Consider the following 13,369-nt stretch of genomic DNA (forward strand, 5'->3'; position numbering starts at 1 on the left):
CAGTAATAAACAGTCAAAACAAGTGACATCACCCAGAGAGTGAGGTGACCCTTAGCAGCTTAACTGTCTTTACCTAACTGCTTGCCAGATAGCACTTCTCAAAGTGAGGTCTCCAGCCCAGTAGCTTCAGCATCACCTGGGTGCTTGGCAGGAATGCACATGTTCAGGCCCACCCAGACCTGCTGCGTCAGATTCCCTGGAAGTGGCCACTCTGTACTGTGATGCAGGCTCGAGGTGGAAAGCCACCGTTCTCTCATAACATTGAAAGGATGGGACGCCATCTTTTCATATCTTTTCAAGATGTTATCATTGCAGGTTTTGGATAATTTTTCTTAAGTGTACCCAGTACATACGGCATAAGAGGGTTCCCTTTTCTCCACACCTTTTCCAGAATTTATTGTTTTATATATTTTTTTGATGATGGCCATTCTGACCAATGTGAAGTGGTACCTCATTGTGGTTTTAATTTACATTTCTTGGAATCTAGAAAAATGGTGCAGATGAACTTATTTGCAGGGCAGAATATAGACGCAAATGTAGAGAACGGGCTTGTAGACACAGCCGGGGAAGAGGAGGGTAGGACAAATCGAGAGAGTAGCCCTGATGTGTATACACTGCCATGTGTGAAATAGACAGCTAGTGGGAAGCTGTCTACAGCGCAGGGAGCTCAGCTCGGTGCTCTGTGACGACCTAGGGTGTGGTATGGGGGTGGGGTGGGAGGGACGCTTGAGAGGGAGGGAATACACATATACATGTTGGCTTAAAAAGAAATGCACAACCTGAGAGTTAAGTTTTATAGGGGCAAAATGAGGGCAGTGCGGGAGGCAGCGCCTCACATAGCTTTGAGAAACTGCTCCAAAGAGGCAGGGAGGGAAAGGTCAGTATATATGAGATTTTGGTGAAGAGGGAGTACATGCAATCAAGCACATATTTTTTTCCAGAAGGTTTCCGCTAGGCTTGTGAAGCTTTTGCTAGTCACGAGGAACAGTCATCACCATGAAGGATTTTAGTGCTTTTCCAGATATAGGGAGATACAAGAATTAGGCTCATAAAATCAGCTCCTAAAGATACCTGAAGACCTGTCCTACTAGTTTTTCCTCAAGCACAGAGTGCCTCATTTCTGCTGTCCACCCTGAGCTCCTTTCAGGGGGTGGGTCAGCTGTAGCAACACGTGATTTAATCCTTGTAGAGGTAGATGGCAAGTGCCCGTGGCAAGTGCCAATTTGTGGTTGACATACATATAGCCGATTAACATTGTTGTACAGCAGAAACGAACATGGCATTGTAGCGATTATGCTCCAGTTAAACAATAAATAAATTAAAAAAAATAATATGTATGGCAGAAGCCAACACAATATTGTAATTATCCTTCAATTAAAAATAATGAATGAAGAAAAAATAATAATAAATCCAGGGCTCCCACAGCAGGAGGGCAGGGGAACAGCAGCTGGGTCCTCTATGAGCGGTGTTGGAGGTGGACATCACAGGACCGGGGACCACAGTGGAGGCGGCTCTCCAGCCCGCCCTCACCTGCCCTGCCTCTCCCCCCAAGGTATACAAATGTGTGGTCAAGAGCTGTGCGCAGACCTTCCCGAAGCTGGACGCGTTCCTGGAGCACATCAAGAGCCACCAGGAGGAGCTGAGCTACCGCTGCCACCTCTGCGGCAAGGACTTCCCCTCGCTATACGACCTAGGCGTGCATCAGTACTCACACAGCCTCCTGCCACAGCACAGCCCCAAGAAGGACAGCGCCGTCTACAAGTACGTGACCCCCTTCCCGCTCCCCGCAGGAAGCCCGGGGGTCCGTTCCCTTGGTGGTTCCGACTGCTCGGGTCCAGTGGGACATCTCAGAGGGGAATCTGAGGCTTCAGGGTCCAACCTGGGACAGTGGGTTGTGTGCCTTGGCACCGAGGGGGCAGAAAATGTGGGCCCTCCTTGTATCATTCTTCAACTTGGCAGACTTGCAACCTAAAAAAAAAAAAAATCTTAAAAAAGGGAAGCTGATTTTTCCTTGTTCATAGTGGAAAAAAGATTTGTTTTTCCCTAAAGTAAAATATTATGAAAATAGTATTTTGTCTGATAAGCTACACAATTTAGATTACACATAGAATGGTACACTGATTTTTTTTTTTTTTTTTTAGCTTTTTTTTTTTTTGGCTGCACCAGGTCTTGGTTGCTGAGCACAGGCTTTCTCTAGTTGTGGCAAGTGGGGGCTACTCTCTAGTTGCGGTGTTCAAGCTTCTCATTGTGGTGGTTTTTCTTGTTGCAGAGCATGGGCTCTGGGGTTCGGGCTTCAATAGTTGTGGCTCATGGGCTTCGTTGTCCCATGGCGTGTGGGATCTTCCTGGACCAGAAACTGAACCTGAGTCCTGAATCCATCCTGAGACAGATGGATTCTTAACCACAACACTGTCAGGGAAATCCTACAATGATTCTTAAATGAAAAAATGCACAAGCGTGTATTTGAAAGCAAAAATCATAAAAGTATAAAAGTATAAAATTTAGGTTAAAGTTGGGGCTATATGCTGATTCTTAGAATGGGACAAGGAACAAGGAATGAATTAAATGTATGTTTTATTGAGGGTAATTTTTCTGACAACCCTTTACATGGCTGTAGTCTTCTGTTTCAGTCATAAAGAAGGTCCCTTTAGCAGAAATGATGAAGGGCTCCCTCCGTTTTGCCATATGCTTTTAGTCCTTAGAACTTCCTATTATTCTCTTTGGATCCACTGATCTTGTAATTGTCCTCGTCATTCTCTTTGGAGCTACTGAGCCTGTGTTCATCCTTTTAGAGTTTCCCTTCCTTAAGAGCTTTCTGGCTCCTCCTCCAGAATCCCATTTGCTAATGGTATTGTCCAGCATCACTTCCATGACTTGGAGGAACCCTTCACTCTTGCTCTCCATTCATTTCGCTGTGCATTAGCCTTATGTCATTTGGGAGCAGCTGCCTCACAAAACCCAGCTATCCATGAGGATAGGTATTAATGCAGAAAAAAAAATAGGAGTTTTTGTCCAGGGACTTCTTCCAGTTCATTAGTGAATATTTTCATGTTAGAATGGTTTTGCTCTCTGTGCAGACTTATATCTGCAGGGAGCTGGCTGATGACCTCTGTTAATGCACCCCCCCCTCCACCCTGGCCCACCTCTGGCTCCTGGGTGAGGCTTCTGGGGTTCAGAAATAAGTAAATAGAGACTTTGAGTCTAGAATGCATGGACTGCTTAGAGAGACAGGAGTGTATGTATTCTCACTATATGCTGTGGTAAAATGCTATCATAAACATATATACCCACGGTGAGAGGTAGGGCAAGGGAAAGTATCCCAGGAGCAATGAAATCTGAACTGGGTTTTGAAGGATGAGTAGGAGTTTACCAGGTAGACAGTGGATGGCCGGGAGTACCTTTCTAGCAGGAGGAACAGTAAGTGTAAAGATAGGAAATAAAATAGCAAGTGGTTTAGAATGATTTGTTCTGTAGAATGGAAGTGGGAGGAGATGTTTAGATGGGGCCTGGGAGAGAAAGTGGGGTCCAGGGCCTGAGGATCTTGTAGAAATCACAGGAGCTTTGAGAAGCTGGCAGGGGGACTGGGGCTCAAGAAATAGGGTAGAGGGCATCTGACCCTGGGGGAGATTGGGAAATAGGGCCCCAGAGGCAGGAAAGCCAGGTGAACTCTGACCAGCTAAGAGGTGATTTCTGGATAACGATGAGTAATTCCCATTTGTAGAGAGCACTTGCTTTTGCCCTTCCAATCTGTGGAATTTCTAGGAGTCCCTGTAGCTGTGTGGCTCTCTGGAGTGAGATGCCAAGTAAAAGGAAGGGAGTACCTGCAAGGTGCCTTGACCTGACTTAGGGACATTGAGCCCTGCCTTCCTGGGAGGTAGGTTGTATCCGTCAGTTCAGGTGGCTATAACAAAATATTACAGACACACGAGAGAGAGAGGGTGCCCTTTCTCTCTGGTCTTTTGTTTTCTTCCTTTCCTCCTGTAGCTGCGTTGGGTCCTGGTTGTGGCATCAGGCTCTTTTGTTGCAGCCTGAGGGTTCCTCACTGTGCCATATAGGCGTCTCTCTAGTAGTGCTGTGGGCTTCTCTCTGGTCGTGGCATGTGGGCCCCAGAGCATGTAGCTCAGTAGTAGCAGTGCGTGGGCTTAGTTGCCCCTCAGCATGTGGGATCTGAGTTCCCTGACCAGGGATTGAACCCACATTCCCCATGTTGGAAGGCAGATTCTTAACCACTGGACCACCAAGGAAGTCCCTGCTCTTTTCTTATAAGGCACTAATCTCATCTGGAGGCTCCCACACTCATGATCTCACCTAGACCTAAGCACCTCCCAGAGGCTCCATCTGCAAATACCATTACACTGGGGGTCAGGACTTCACCATATGAATTTTGGAGGAAGCTAGTTCTGCCGGTAGCTGTGGTGTTCTCCCCATTGCAAAGATGAGGACATTGAGGCTCAGAGAGGAGACATTAGCATTCCATTATACATGGATAGGCTGCAATTTATTTAACCTGTCTCGTACTATGGGTTAATTGGGTTATTTCCAGTTTGTCATTATTATAAACAACATTACAGGGGACAACTTTGGACCTATATCTTTGCTCATTTGTAAATAAGTTCCTAGAAGTAATTTTTCAGGTCAAAGAGGGGTTTGCAAAAGATTAATTACTACCTGAAAAAATAAATTTATGTGCATACAATGCAGTATTTTAAAACTACAGAAGCGCATAGAATGAAAAGGAATTCCCTATCCATCCTGACCCACTTCTGCATCCCACAGGCAATCGTTTTCAGGAAGTGTTTCTTTTAAACTTACTTTGAGGGACTTCCCTGGTGTTCCAGTGGCTAAAAGTCTGAGCTCCCAATGCAGGGGCTTCAATCCTTGGTCAGGGAACTAGATTCTATATGCCATAACTAGAGATCCCGCCTGCTGCAACTAAGACCCATTGCAGCCAAATAAATAAATAAATATATTAAAAAAAACTTACTTCGACATAACCTCAGACTTCTAAAAAAGTTATACAAATAGTACAAAGAATTCCCATACACATCCTTCACCCACATTTCCCAGGTATTATAATACTAACCACACTGGCTGCATCACATTCTAAGCTTTTTGAGAATAATTTGCAGACACGATGCTCCTTTACCTTTTCTCTTTCATGTTTATTTTCTAAAAACAAGGATAGCCTCTTCCATAAAAGCATGGTGTAGTTATCAAAATCAGGAAGTTAAATCAATACAATTCTGTTATCTCATCTATAGGGCTTATGCAAAAATTTCCAGTTGTTCCAATAAGATCCTTTATAGATGAAGAAAAAACTTTTTTCTGGTCCCAGGGTCCAACCCAGGATCACACACTGCATTTGGTTGTCCTTGTCTCTTCAGTCCCCCTTTTGCTGAAACAGTTCTTTCTGTCTTTGTCTTTCATGACCTTAGTATTTTGGGAGAGTAGAAGCCAGGTATTTTGTAGAATGCGCTCAGTTTGGATTTGTCTGATTTGACCTCAGGGTTGGTCCAGGATCAACACTTTTGGCAGGAGCATCACGAAGTGATGCTGTGTCTTTCTCATCACATTGTATCAGGAGACACACGACATGGGTTTGCGCTATTGCTGGGCATGTTACCTTGCATGACTTAGTTAGGGTGGCATGTCTGTCAGGGAGTTTTCATTTTAATGGTCTTGCGAAACTGCCTCCCCCGCAAACCTATGCCTCCTGCCACCAGAGCCTGAGCCATTCCCATCTTCCTCCCACCAGCTCACAAAGCCTCTACCCTCCTGGTAGCACAGCTCCCACCCCACCCCCTCCTTCTTTCTTGCCATCTGCAGGCATTTAGCTTGTGGTTTTCAGGGTGTGCCCCGAGGGGGAGTCCATTGGGCCCACCGCAGGTGCAGCCTGGCTGTGGGTTTCCCACCGTGGCCCTGGTGTACAGATGGCAGGGCCCACAGTTCTGTTTTTAGCATGAATTGCCCACCTGCCTTTAGCTTTCCTCATTGGTACTGCTTTGTAAATGCGCCCGTTTGCTGGCCAGCGTTCTCGTGGTGGGAAGACTGTGGGGTCTTTTCTTTAGTGTGGCTTGTGGCCTGAAGCTGCTGTTTTGCGGGGATGTTAACCAGTGATGGTGGAGAGGGGTGTGACTGGTTGCCTCCAGCCCAGTGCATGCTCTCTCACCTCTCTGCTCCTCCCCATTTAGGTGTGTCAAATGTGTCAACAAGTACTCCACACCTGAGGCGCTGGAGCATCACCTGCAGACCGCCACTCACAACTTCCCCTGCCCGCACTGCCAAAAGGTGGGACCCCTGCCCTCTCTGGCGAGGCGGAAGTAGGGGGCGAGAGGTGGTGGAGCGAAGACCTCTCCTCCCCTCCTGCCTCAGCACGTGCAGGCCAAGCTTGGGGTTGTCTCTGTAGACAGCACTTCTTCAGGAGTGAGAGCTCTGCCTGGCCCGTCTTACCAATTGGTCGCCCACCCTGGCTGGCCCGGGCCTGCTACTGGGGCCAGGCCCAGCATGCAAACAGCAGCCTCCAACTTCCTGACACCTTATTATCCTGGTTAGTATCAGTTCTTTTTTTCAGTGGATCTGGAAGGTCTCACTAAAGCCTGGCCCTTCACACCCATCAAAAATGCAGTCAGGGTTCCATTTTTTACTTTTCCCCAAAACATAAGTTTTGTAAAGTTTGTTTGAATCAGGTCCATATGTTGTGATTGGCTGATCCGACCACAGTTTCTATTAATCCACAGATTCCCCCATCAATGCTCTTTTTTTTTTTCTTTTAATGAATTTGTTGAAGAAGCTGGGCCTTCAGTCCTGTGGCGTTTGCTGAAGTCTGGATTTTGCTGATTGCACCCCCTGGTGTGTCTAACTGGTTTCTTTGTTCTTCTCATTTTCTTACCACCTTACATGGCAGATTTCCCAGGACAGACAGTCCTGGTTTCACTTCGGCCTCATTGTAGATGTTTCTAATTTTACAGCCTTAATTTGGGGGTTTGGAATTTGTGGTCTGAATAAAAGGTATCATGAATTAGCAAGAACCCTGTGCCAGATGCAGTTCTGAGCCTTCAATTTGAAACTGACTCGTTTAACCTTAGGAGGCTGGCATACTATTATTTTACAGACAGGGAAACCAAGGCACTGAAAGATTATCCAGCTAGGAGATGATGGAGTGAGTAAGTAGTTAGGTCTGTGTCCTTGACCATGTATCTGTATCAGATGAATGAAAAAAATGAATGAGTGTCCTTCCTATGCCTGGGGAGGAAGGAGATTTTGGTTTCCGGGTTTTCTGGCTTTTTATTACCTTCCCACTTACTTCTTCAGTTATGTGTTCATTTCTTCATTCATTCCCCTGCTTGTCAGTCATTTAACTCAGGCCCTGTGCTGGGAAATGAGAGCCCCTCTCTGCCCTCTGGGAGATCTCGTGTGAGCAAAGGGCTGTTATTCAAATAGGTTAGATGCTAACTTTAAAAGTATGGGTGAACTTTCGAGGCATTGAATGTGTGGCATTGAGAAGTCACGGAGGGCTTCACAGAAGCAGTGACCTGAGTTGGGTCTTAAAGGAGGAGTAGGAGTTTGTTTCCTGCTAAGAGAAAAAGTCTCTCTGGGTAGAAACAACAGCCTGGGCAGAAGCTCAGAGCAGGCCTGTCTTGACTGGTCTTACGGGTGAGTAGTGGTAGCCATGAGGTTCTAATGACTGAGCTGGACACTGTGAGCCTTGACCCCTGGTGGGAAGAAAGGAATGTGTTTCCATAGGGGCTGGTAATGGCCATAAGGGCTGGTAATGAGGCCCCCCTTGAGCTCCTAATGTGGTGAGGGTGGTGAGTCAGACCTGACACTGACTTCTCTGTCCTGCCAGGTATTTCCTTGTGAACGGTACCTGCGGCGTCATCTGCCCACCCACGGCAGCGGAGGCAGGTTCAAGTGCCAGGTGTGCAAGAAGTTCTTCCGGCGGGAGCACTACCTCAAACTGCATGCTCACATCCACTCAGGTGGGTACCCACCCCCCAGCAACTTCTGCTCAGTCCCCTTTGCCCTCCCCCAGACACCCTGTCTGTTCCCCTTCCCATCCCCCTCTGGCCTTGCTTCCCAGCTCCTTCAGCCTTCTTCCTCAGCACCTTCCTGGCCATCCCCTCCCTTCTCTTCATCCCCATCTCCTTCCTGGCCCCCTACCTACCTGCCATCTCAAGGGAACAAGAGGTTCCACCAACACTGGAGTGGAGATGAGCCTCTGGAGGCTGGTGGAGGGACTCCTGGCTCTGCCTCTAGGAATCATCCCCTTGAGACCATTCTGAGCCCCTGGGACTGGGCCCACTCTTCTCGATACAGAATTCCTTCCCACACCTTAACCTTTTTAATGACTACAGACCGTTCCATTGTAATGATCAGAATTACCTCAGTCATTGGATTGGCATTTTTCAAAAGTACTCATTCATCTTAGAGAGGAGGACAGAGAGGAAATAATGGCAGGAAATAAAACGGCCCAGTCATAGACCTTTTCCAAAGGGCAGGTTGTGACCCCCGACCCCTGTCTATAGATGAGAGCTGCTCCCCATGCCCCACCCCCACCAGCCCCACCCATGGAATCTGCAGCAGACGATTTGGGGCGACGCAAGTGGGCTCCGGGCCATAGTGCTGAGCTATGGAATCTTAGTTCCCCCAAACACTAAGTATACACCATGAACCTCAGTTTTCTCATTGAGGACTTTTTATGGTTTGTTGTAAGGATTCAATCAGATAAGATGTAATACCCCGCTCCCGTGGGCTTCCCTTGTGACTCAGCTGGTAAAGAATCCGCCTGCAATTCGGGAGACCTGGGTTCAATCCCTGGGTTGGGAAGATCCCCTGGAGAAGGGAAAGGCTACCCACTCCAGTATTCTGGCCTGGAGAATTCCATGGACTATATAGTCCATGGGGTTGCAAAGAGTTGGACACGACTGAGCGACTTTCACTTTCATTTTTCACTTTCCCTCTTCCGGTATAGTGGACCCCATTTCAGTAAACGTCATGACCGCCCACCCTGTCACTCACGTCACCCATGCCTCAGGCTCGTCCTTGACTCTTCCTCTCCCACCCCACAGCCAGTCCATTGGCAAGGGCTGCCGGTTCTGCTTTCAGCATCACCAGTACTTGGCCACTTCCCATTTCTTATTCCTGCCTCCTTCCTGCCTGAGCCCACACCGCCCTCAGTCTGCTCTCCTCACGCAGTCAGGTCCTGGCCCTCCTCCGCTCAGCCCCGCTGTGGCTTCTCGTTCGGCTCAGCGTAGAAACCTTGGCTTTCCAGGCCCTCCCTGTTGGGCCTGGCTGCCTCGCCCACTTCCTCTTCTGCCTCCTGCTCCCTTCCCTGCTTTTCCCGGCCACACGGGCCTCCACTTTGTTCCTCAGACACACCCAGCACCCCGCCTCTGCTCCTGCCTGGACTCACTCCCAGATGTCTGCCTGGCTCACTCCCTCACCCGCTCAGGGCTCACCTCAGGTGTTGCCCCATTGGAGAGGCCTTTCCTGCCCCTCCTAACTGCAGCAGCCCCCAAAGTCCTGAGGAAGGAGAGAGAGGTCTTCCCCAGGCCACCTCTGTAAAGGAGTTGCTGCCATCTGGTGGGGACCCCTGTGCCCAAAATTCAGACTCCCTCTCAGGGCACCCTGGATCCCCCCAACGGGGTTTCCTCCTGCAGGTGAGAAGCCCTACAAATGCTCAGTGTGCGAGTCCGCATTCAACCGCAAGGACAAACTGAAGAGACACATGTTGATCCATGAGCCATTCAAGAAATACAAATGCCCCTTCTCGTGAGTAGAGACGACCCTGGGTAGGAGGGGCAGGTTTACCAGCTGTGGGGTGGAAAGGGGCCGGGGCTGAGGGCGTAAGGCCCACTCACCTTTTGTCCTGTCCCGGGTTCTGCCTGGCTGCCTTACTCTGCTTCCCTGCCCAGCTCCCAGGGTAGATGAGGGCTAGCAGAGTGGCCAACAAGAGAGTCCTGGGCATAGCGCGCTCCCCTCACCAGTGTTTTGGGTTCTAGGACACACACGGGCTGCAGTAAGGAGTTCAATCGGCCAGACAAGCTGAAGGCTCATATCCTCTCTCACTCCGGTAAGTGGCCCCTGGACCTGCTGGGAAGGTCTGGTTCAGCTCGAGCCCCTTGGGCAGGACCCCAGAAAGAGCAGGCATGTCTCATGAGACTTAGTATCCCTGCGTGACACCTTCTAGCCCCCAGACTCTTGCTCCCATGAGCCCTGCCTACGTTTGGGTCCTCAGGATACGCAGAGGTGAGTCAGCCACAGCCTCCAGGTGGAGAAGGAGGCTGACTCATGAGATGACTGTATCAGAGAAGCACCCACTGTGATAGAGGTGCGGTCATGTGGGAGGGAGATCCGACTCTGAGTGGGTCCAAGATAAGGCCAGAGAGGTTCCTTGGTCCCCTCGGCAGAGCAGAGCAGCTGGGATGTGGAGTAGGGGTCTTCACGTCACTCCTCAGTTTCCAAGGGCCTCCACAGAGCTCCCCCCAAGAGCGCTGCTTCACTGGAGCAGCTTGGCTGGCTTCCCACATTCATGTACCATTTGGTCTACTACACAATTTCTCAGTGTCAGCACTATTGATAATCTTGGATAATTCTTTGTTGTGGATATATGCCCTGGGCACTGTGGATTGTTTAGCAGCATTTCTGCTTCCAGGGGACAAGCCAAGAAATCCCTGGGTAGTAAAGTCACCCCTGATGAACAACCACTGGTTTCCAGAAAGGATCTAGTTTGAAATATGGGAGAGTAGATTGAGGACTTGGAGACAAAGAGCCTAGGTTGGCTTCTTGGCATTACCACTGTCCTGCTGGGTGACCTCAGGCAAGTTTCTGCCCCCTCTCTGAGCTGGCATTCCAGGGAAACTGAGGGGGCCATGGCAAAAGCTGTGTGTGGGATGGAGCTGACTTCACCATGGACATGGAGGCAGGCACCAGTGATTCACCTAGTGAGTGATGATTGAGAATCTACCATGTGTCAGGCACTGGGGGTGCCATGAGGGAGTCAGGCAGAGCCCCACCCCACTCTCCTGGGAAGCTTAGCATTTAGTGGCAGAGATAAAAAACAAACAGCAGACAAATAAGTATATTACACTAAAATATGCTGAGTTCAAAGATGGAAATAAGCAGAGTGAGAGGGCAGAGAATAAAAAAGAAGTGGATGTCAGGGAGGACTTCTCCGAGGAGGTGACAGAAAAGCTGAGTCTGAGAGATGAAAAGGACAGTGAGATGAAAAGAGCCAGGAAATGGCTTCCAGGGTGAGGGAACAGCAGGTGTGAAGCCTTGAGGCAGGGAAGAGACTGGGGAGTGTTTGAGATGAGGAACGGTGGGCAGGGGGCCTGGAGCTCAGAGAGCAAGCGAGAGGAGGGGAAAGGGCTGAGAGGTGAAGGGGGTGGTCAGCTACACGCAGCTCCGTGGGAAACTAGGGGAATCACTGGAGGGTCTAGAGCAGGGAGTGTCGTGGAGAAGTTTTACCAAGACCTCTCCAGGTGCCCTGTGGGGAGTGGTGTGAGGGGGCCAGGGTGAGGCAGGCCAACCAGAGAGGGAAGAGATGATGGTGACCTGGCAAAGTTAGCCACGGTGTGGGGGCTGAGCTTGCTGTTCCAGGCAGAGGGAGATAGCACGTGGAGAGGCCCAGAGGCAGGAGGCTGGCACAGGAGAAGTGGCTGGGGGAAGGAGGCTGATGAGACTGGAGGGAGCAGGGAGCAGGTCACACCCCTGTTCACAGGGCAAGCTGAGAAAGCGGGTTTTACTCCCAAGCGCCGAGGCAGCCGTGTAGGGTGAAGGGTCTGGGCGCCTCTCACGGCCTTCTCCTCTCTGCTCAGGCATGAAGCTCCACAAGTGCGCCCTATGCAGCAAGTCCTTCAGCCGCCGCGCCCACCTCGCCGAGCACCAGCGTTCCCACACGGGCAACTACAAGTTCCGCTGTGCTGGCTGCGCCAAGGGCTTTTCCCGCCACAAATACCTCAAGGACCACCGCTGCCGCCTCGGCCCCCAAAAGGACAAGGACCTGCAAGCCCGGCGGCCCCCCCGGAGAAGGGCGGCCCCCCGCAGCGGCAGCGGCGGTGGGCACAAGGTGGTGACCCCCCTGCCCGACCCGCTCGGGCTGGAGGAGCTGAAGGACACAGGGGCCGGGCCTGTGCCCGAGGCCGCCCCAGGCAAGCCGCCCTTCTCGGAGCCAGATGCCGTGCTGTCCATCGTAGTGGGGGGCACGGTGGGGGGCGAACCTGAGCTGGTAGTACCTGGGCACGCCGAGGGCCTGGGCTCCAACCTGGCGCTGGCGGAGCTGCAGGCGGGGGCCGAGGGCTCCTGTGCCATGCTCGCCGTGCCCGTCTACATCCAGACCTCGGAGTGATGGGCCCATGGTGTTTGCTCCTGCCTGATGCTCATCTTTAGGTCCAGAGCCCCTGGGAGCAGACCAGAGAGCCTTCCCAGGGGAAGTGAGCCATTGGTCAAAATCCTTTTGGAACGTCATCTGTAAACCCTGGCCCAAGGCCGCCCCGCTGTGTCCCCTGTCCTGCTGGGAAGCCCTGCACCATTCTGGGATCCGAGGCAGCTGAGCCTGAGCAGGCCCAGGGTCTGGCTGGTCCAGGCTGGTGGTCAGGCTGCCTAAGGGGGAAGACAGGGCCGTCCCATCCACCCCTCCTCTAGGCTGCCAAGGGGCAGCCTCTAAGCAAGCTGCTGAGGCCTGAGATGGTTGGAGTCCTTATCTGTTTGTTGAACCTTTTCACATGCAGTTCCTCCCAGCATCCCCAGATGACTCTGTAATGTAGGCATGTAGGAGGCACTCAAGTGTTGTGGTTAGAGTGCAGCTATCAGCCAGATCTGGCTTCACATCCAAGCACTGACACTTACTTGCTGTGTGACCTTGGGTAAGTCACTTCACCTCTCTGAGCCCCGCATTCCGTATCTGTACAATGGGGCTTATGACAGTACTACCTCATAGGGCTGTCATCAGGATCCAGTATGATGAAGTGTGCAAAGAATTTGGCATAGTGCCCAGCACTGAACAAGTGCTGAATAAATGTTTTTTTAATCAAAAATGGCTCAGGCCCTACCTTTGGCAGCTTCTTTCTTAGCCCCTAGGTGGCAGCAGTCCCCCCTCCAAAGCACGTGGGGGCTGAGGGGTCCCTTGGCTCCTCACTCACAACTATCCTACCCCAATAGCCACAGAGAGGTTTGATGCACCCAGAACAGTTATTTTAGATCATGACCCATGGAAACCCCCCGAGGAAGGGGTTTATAACTCACTTTTGAAAATGCAGAATCCTGGGTCTTACCCTAAAACCCACTGTGATCAGAAACTCTAACCAGAGCCAGACTACCATCTCTAAATGGCCATAGATACCCTTGCATCGAGCATTCCTTTCCCCGT

General features: G+C 50.6%; 1 protein-coding gene across 3 annotated transcripts in view; it reads left to right on the forward strand.

Moving 5' to 3' along the window:
* ZNF341 (zinc finger protein 341) overlaps positions 1-13,037 on the forward strand; it is a 40,026-nt gene extending 26,989 nt beyond the window's left edge. For all 3 annotated transcript variants that reach the window (XM_043479721.1, XM_043479723.1, XM_043479722.1), the window contains 6 exons: positions 1,553-1,761; positions 6,192-6,288; positions 7,847-7,979; positions 9,660-9,771; positions 10,002-10,072; positions 11,820-13,037. In XM_043479721.1, the coding sequence (XP_043335656.1) occupies positions 1,553-1,761; positions 6,192-6,288; positions 7,847-7,979; positions 9,660-9,771; positions 10,002-10,072; positions 11,820-12,349 (1,152 nt within the window). In that variant the 3' untranslated portion in view covers positions 12,350-13,037. The remainder of the gene's footprint in view (positions 1-1,552; positions 1,762-6,191; positions 6,289-7,846; positions 7,980-9,659; positions 9,772-10,001; positions 10,073-11,819) is intronic.
* Positions 13,038-13,369: the final 332 nt, after the last annotated feature.

Source organism: Cervus canadensis, chromosome 10 (assembly GCF_019320065.1).
Source record: "Cervus canadensis isolate Bull #8, Minnesota chromosome 10, ASM1932006v1, whole genome shotgun sequence".
NCBI classification, from domain to species: Eukaryota; Metazoa; Chordata; class Mammalia; order Artiodactyla; family Cervidae; genus Cervus; species Cervus canadensis.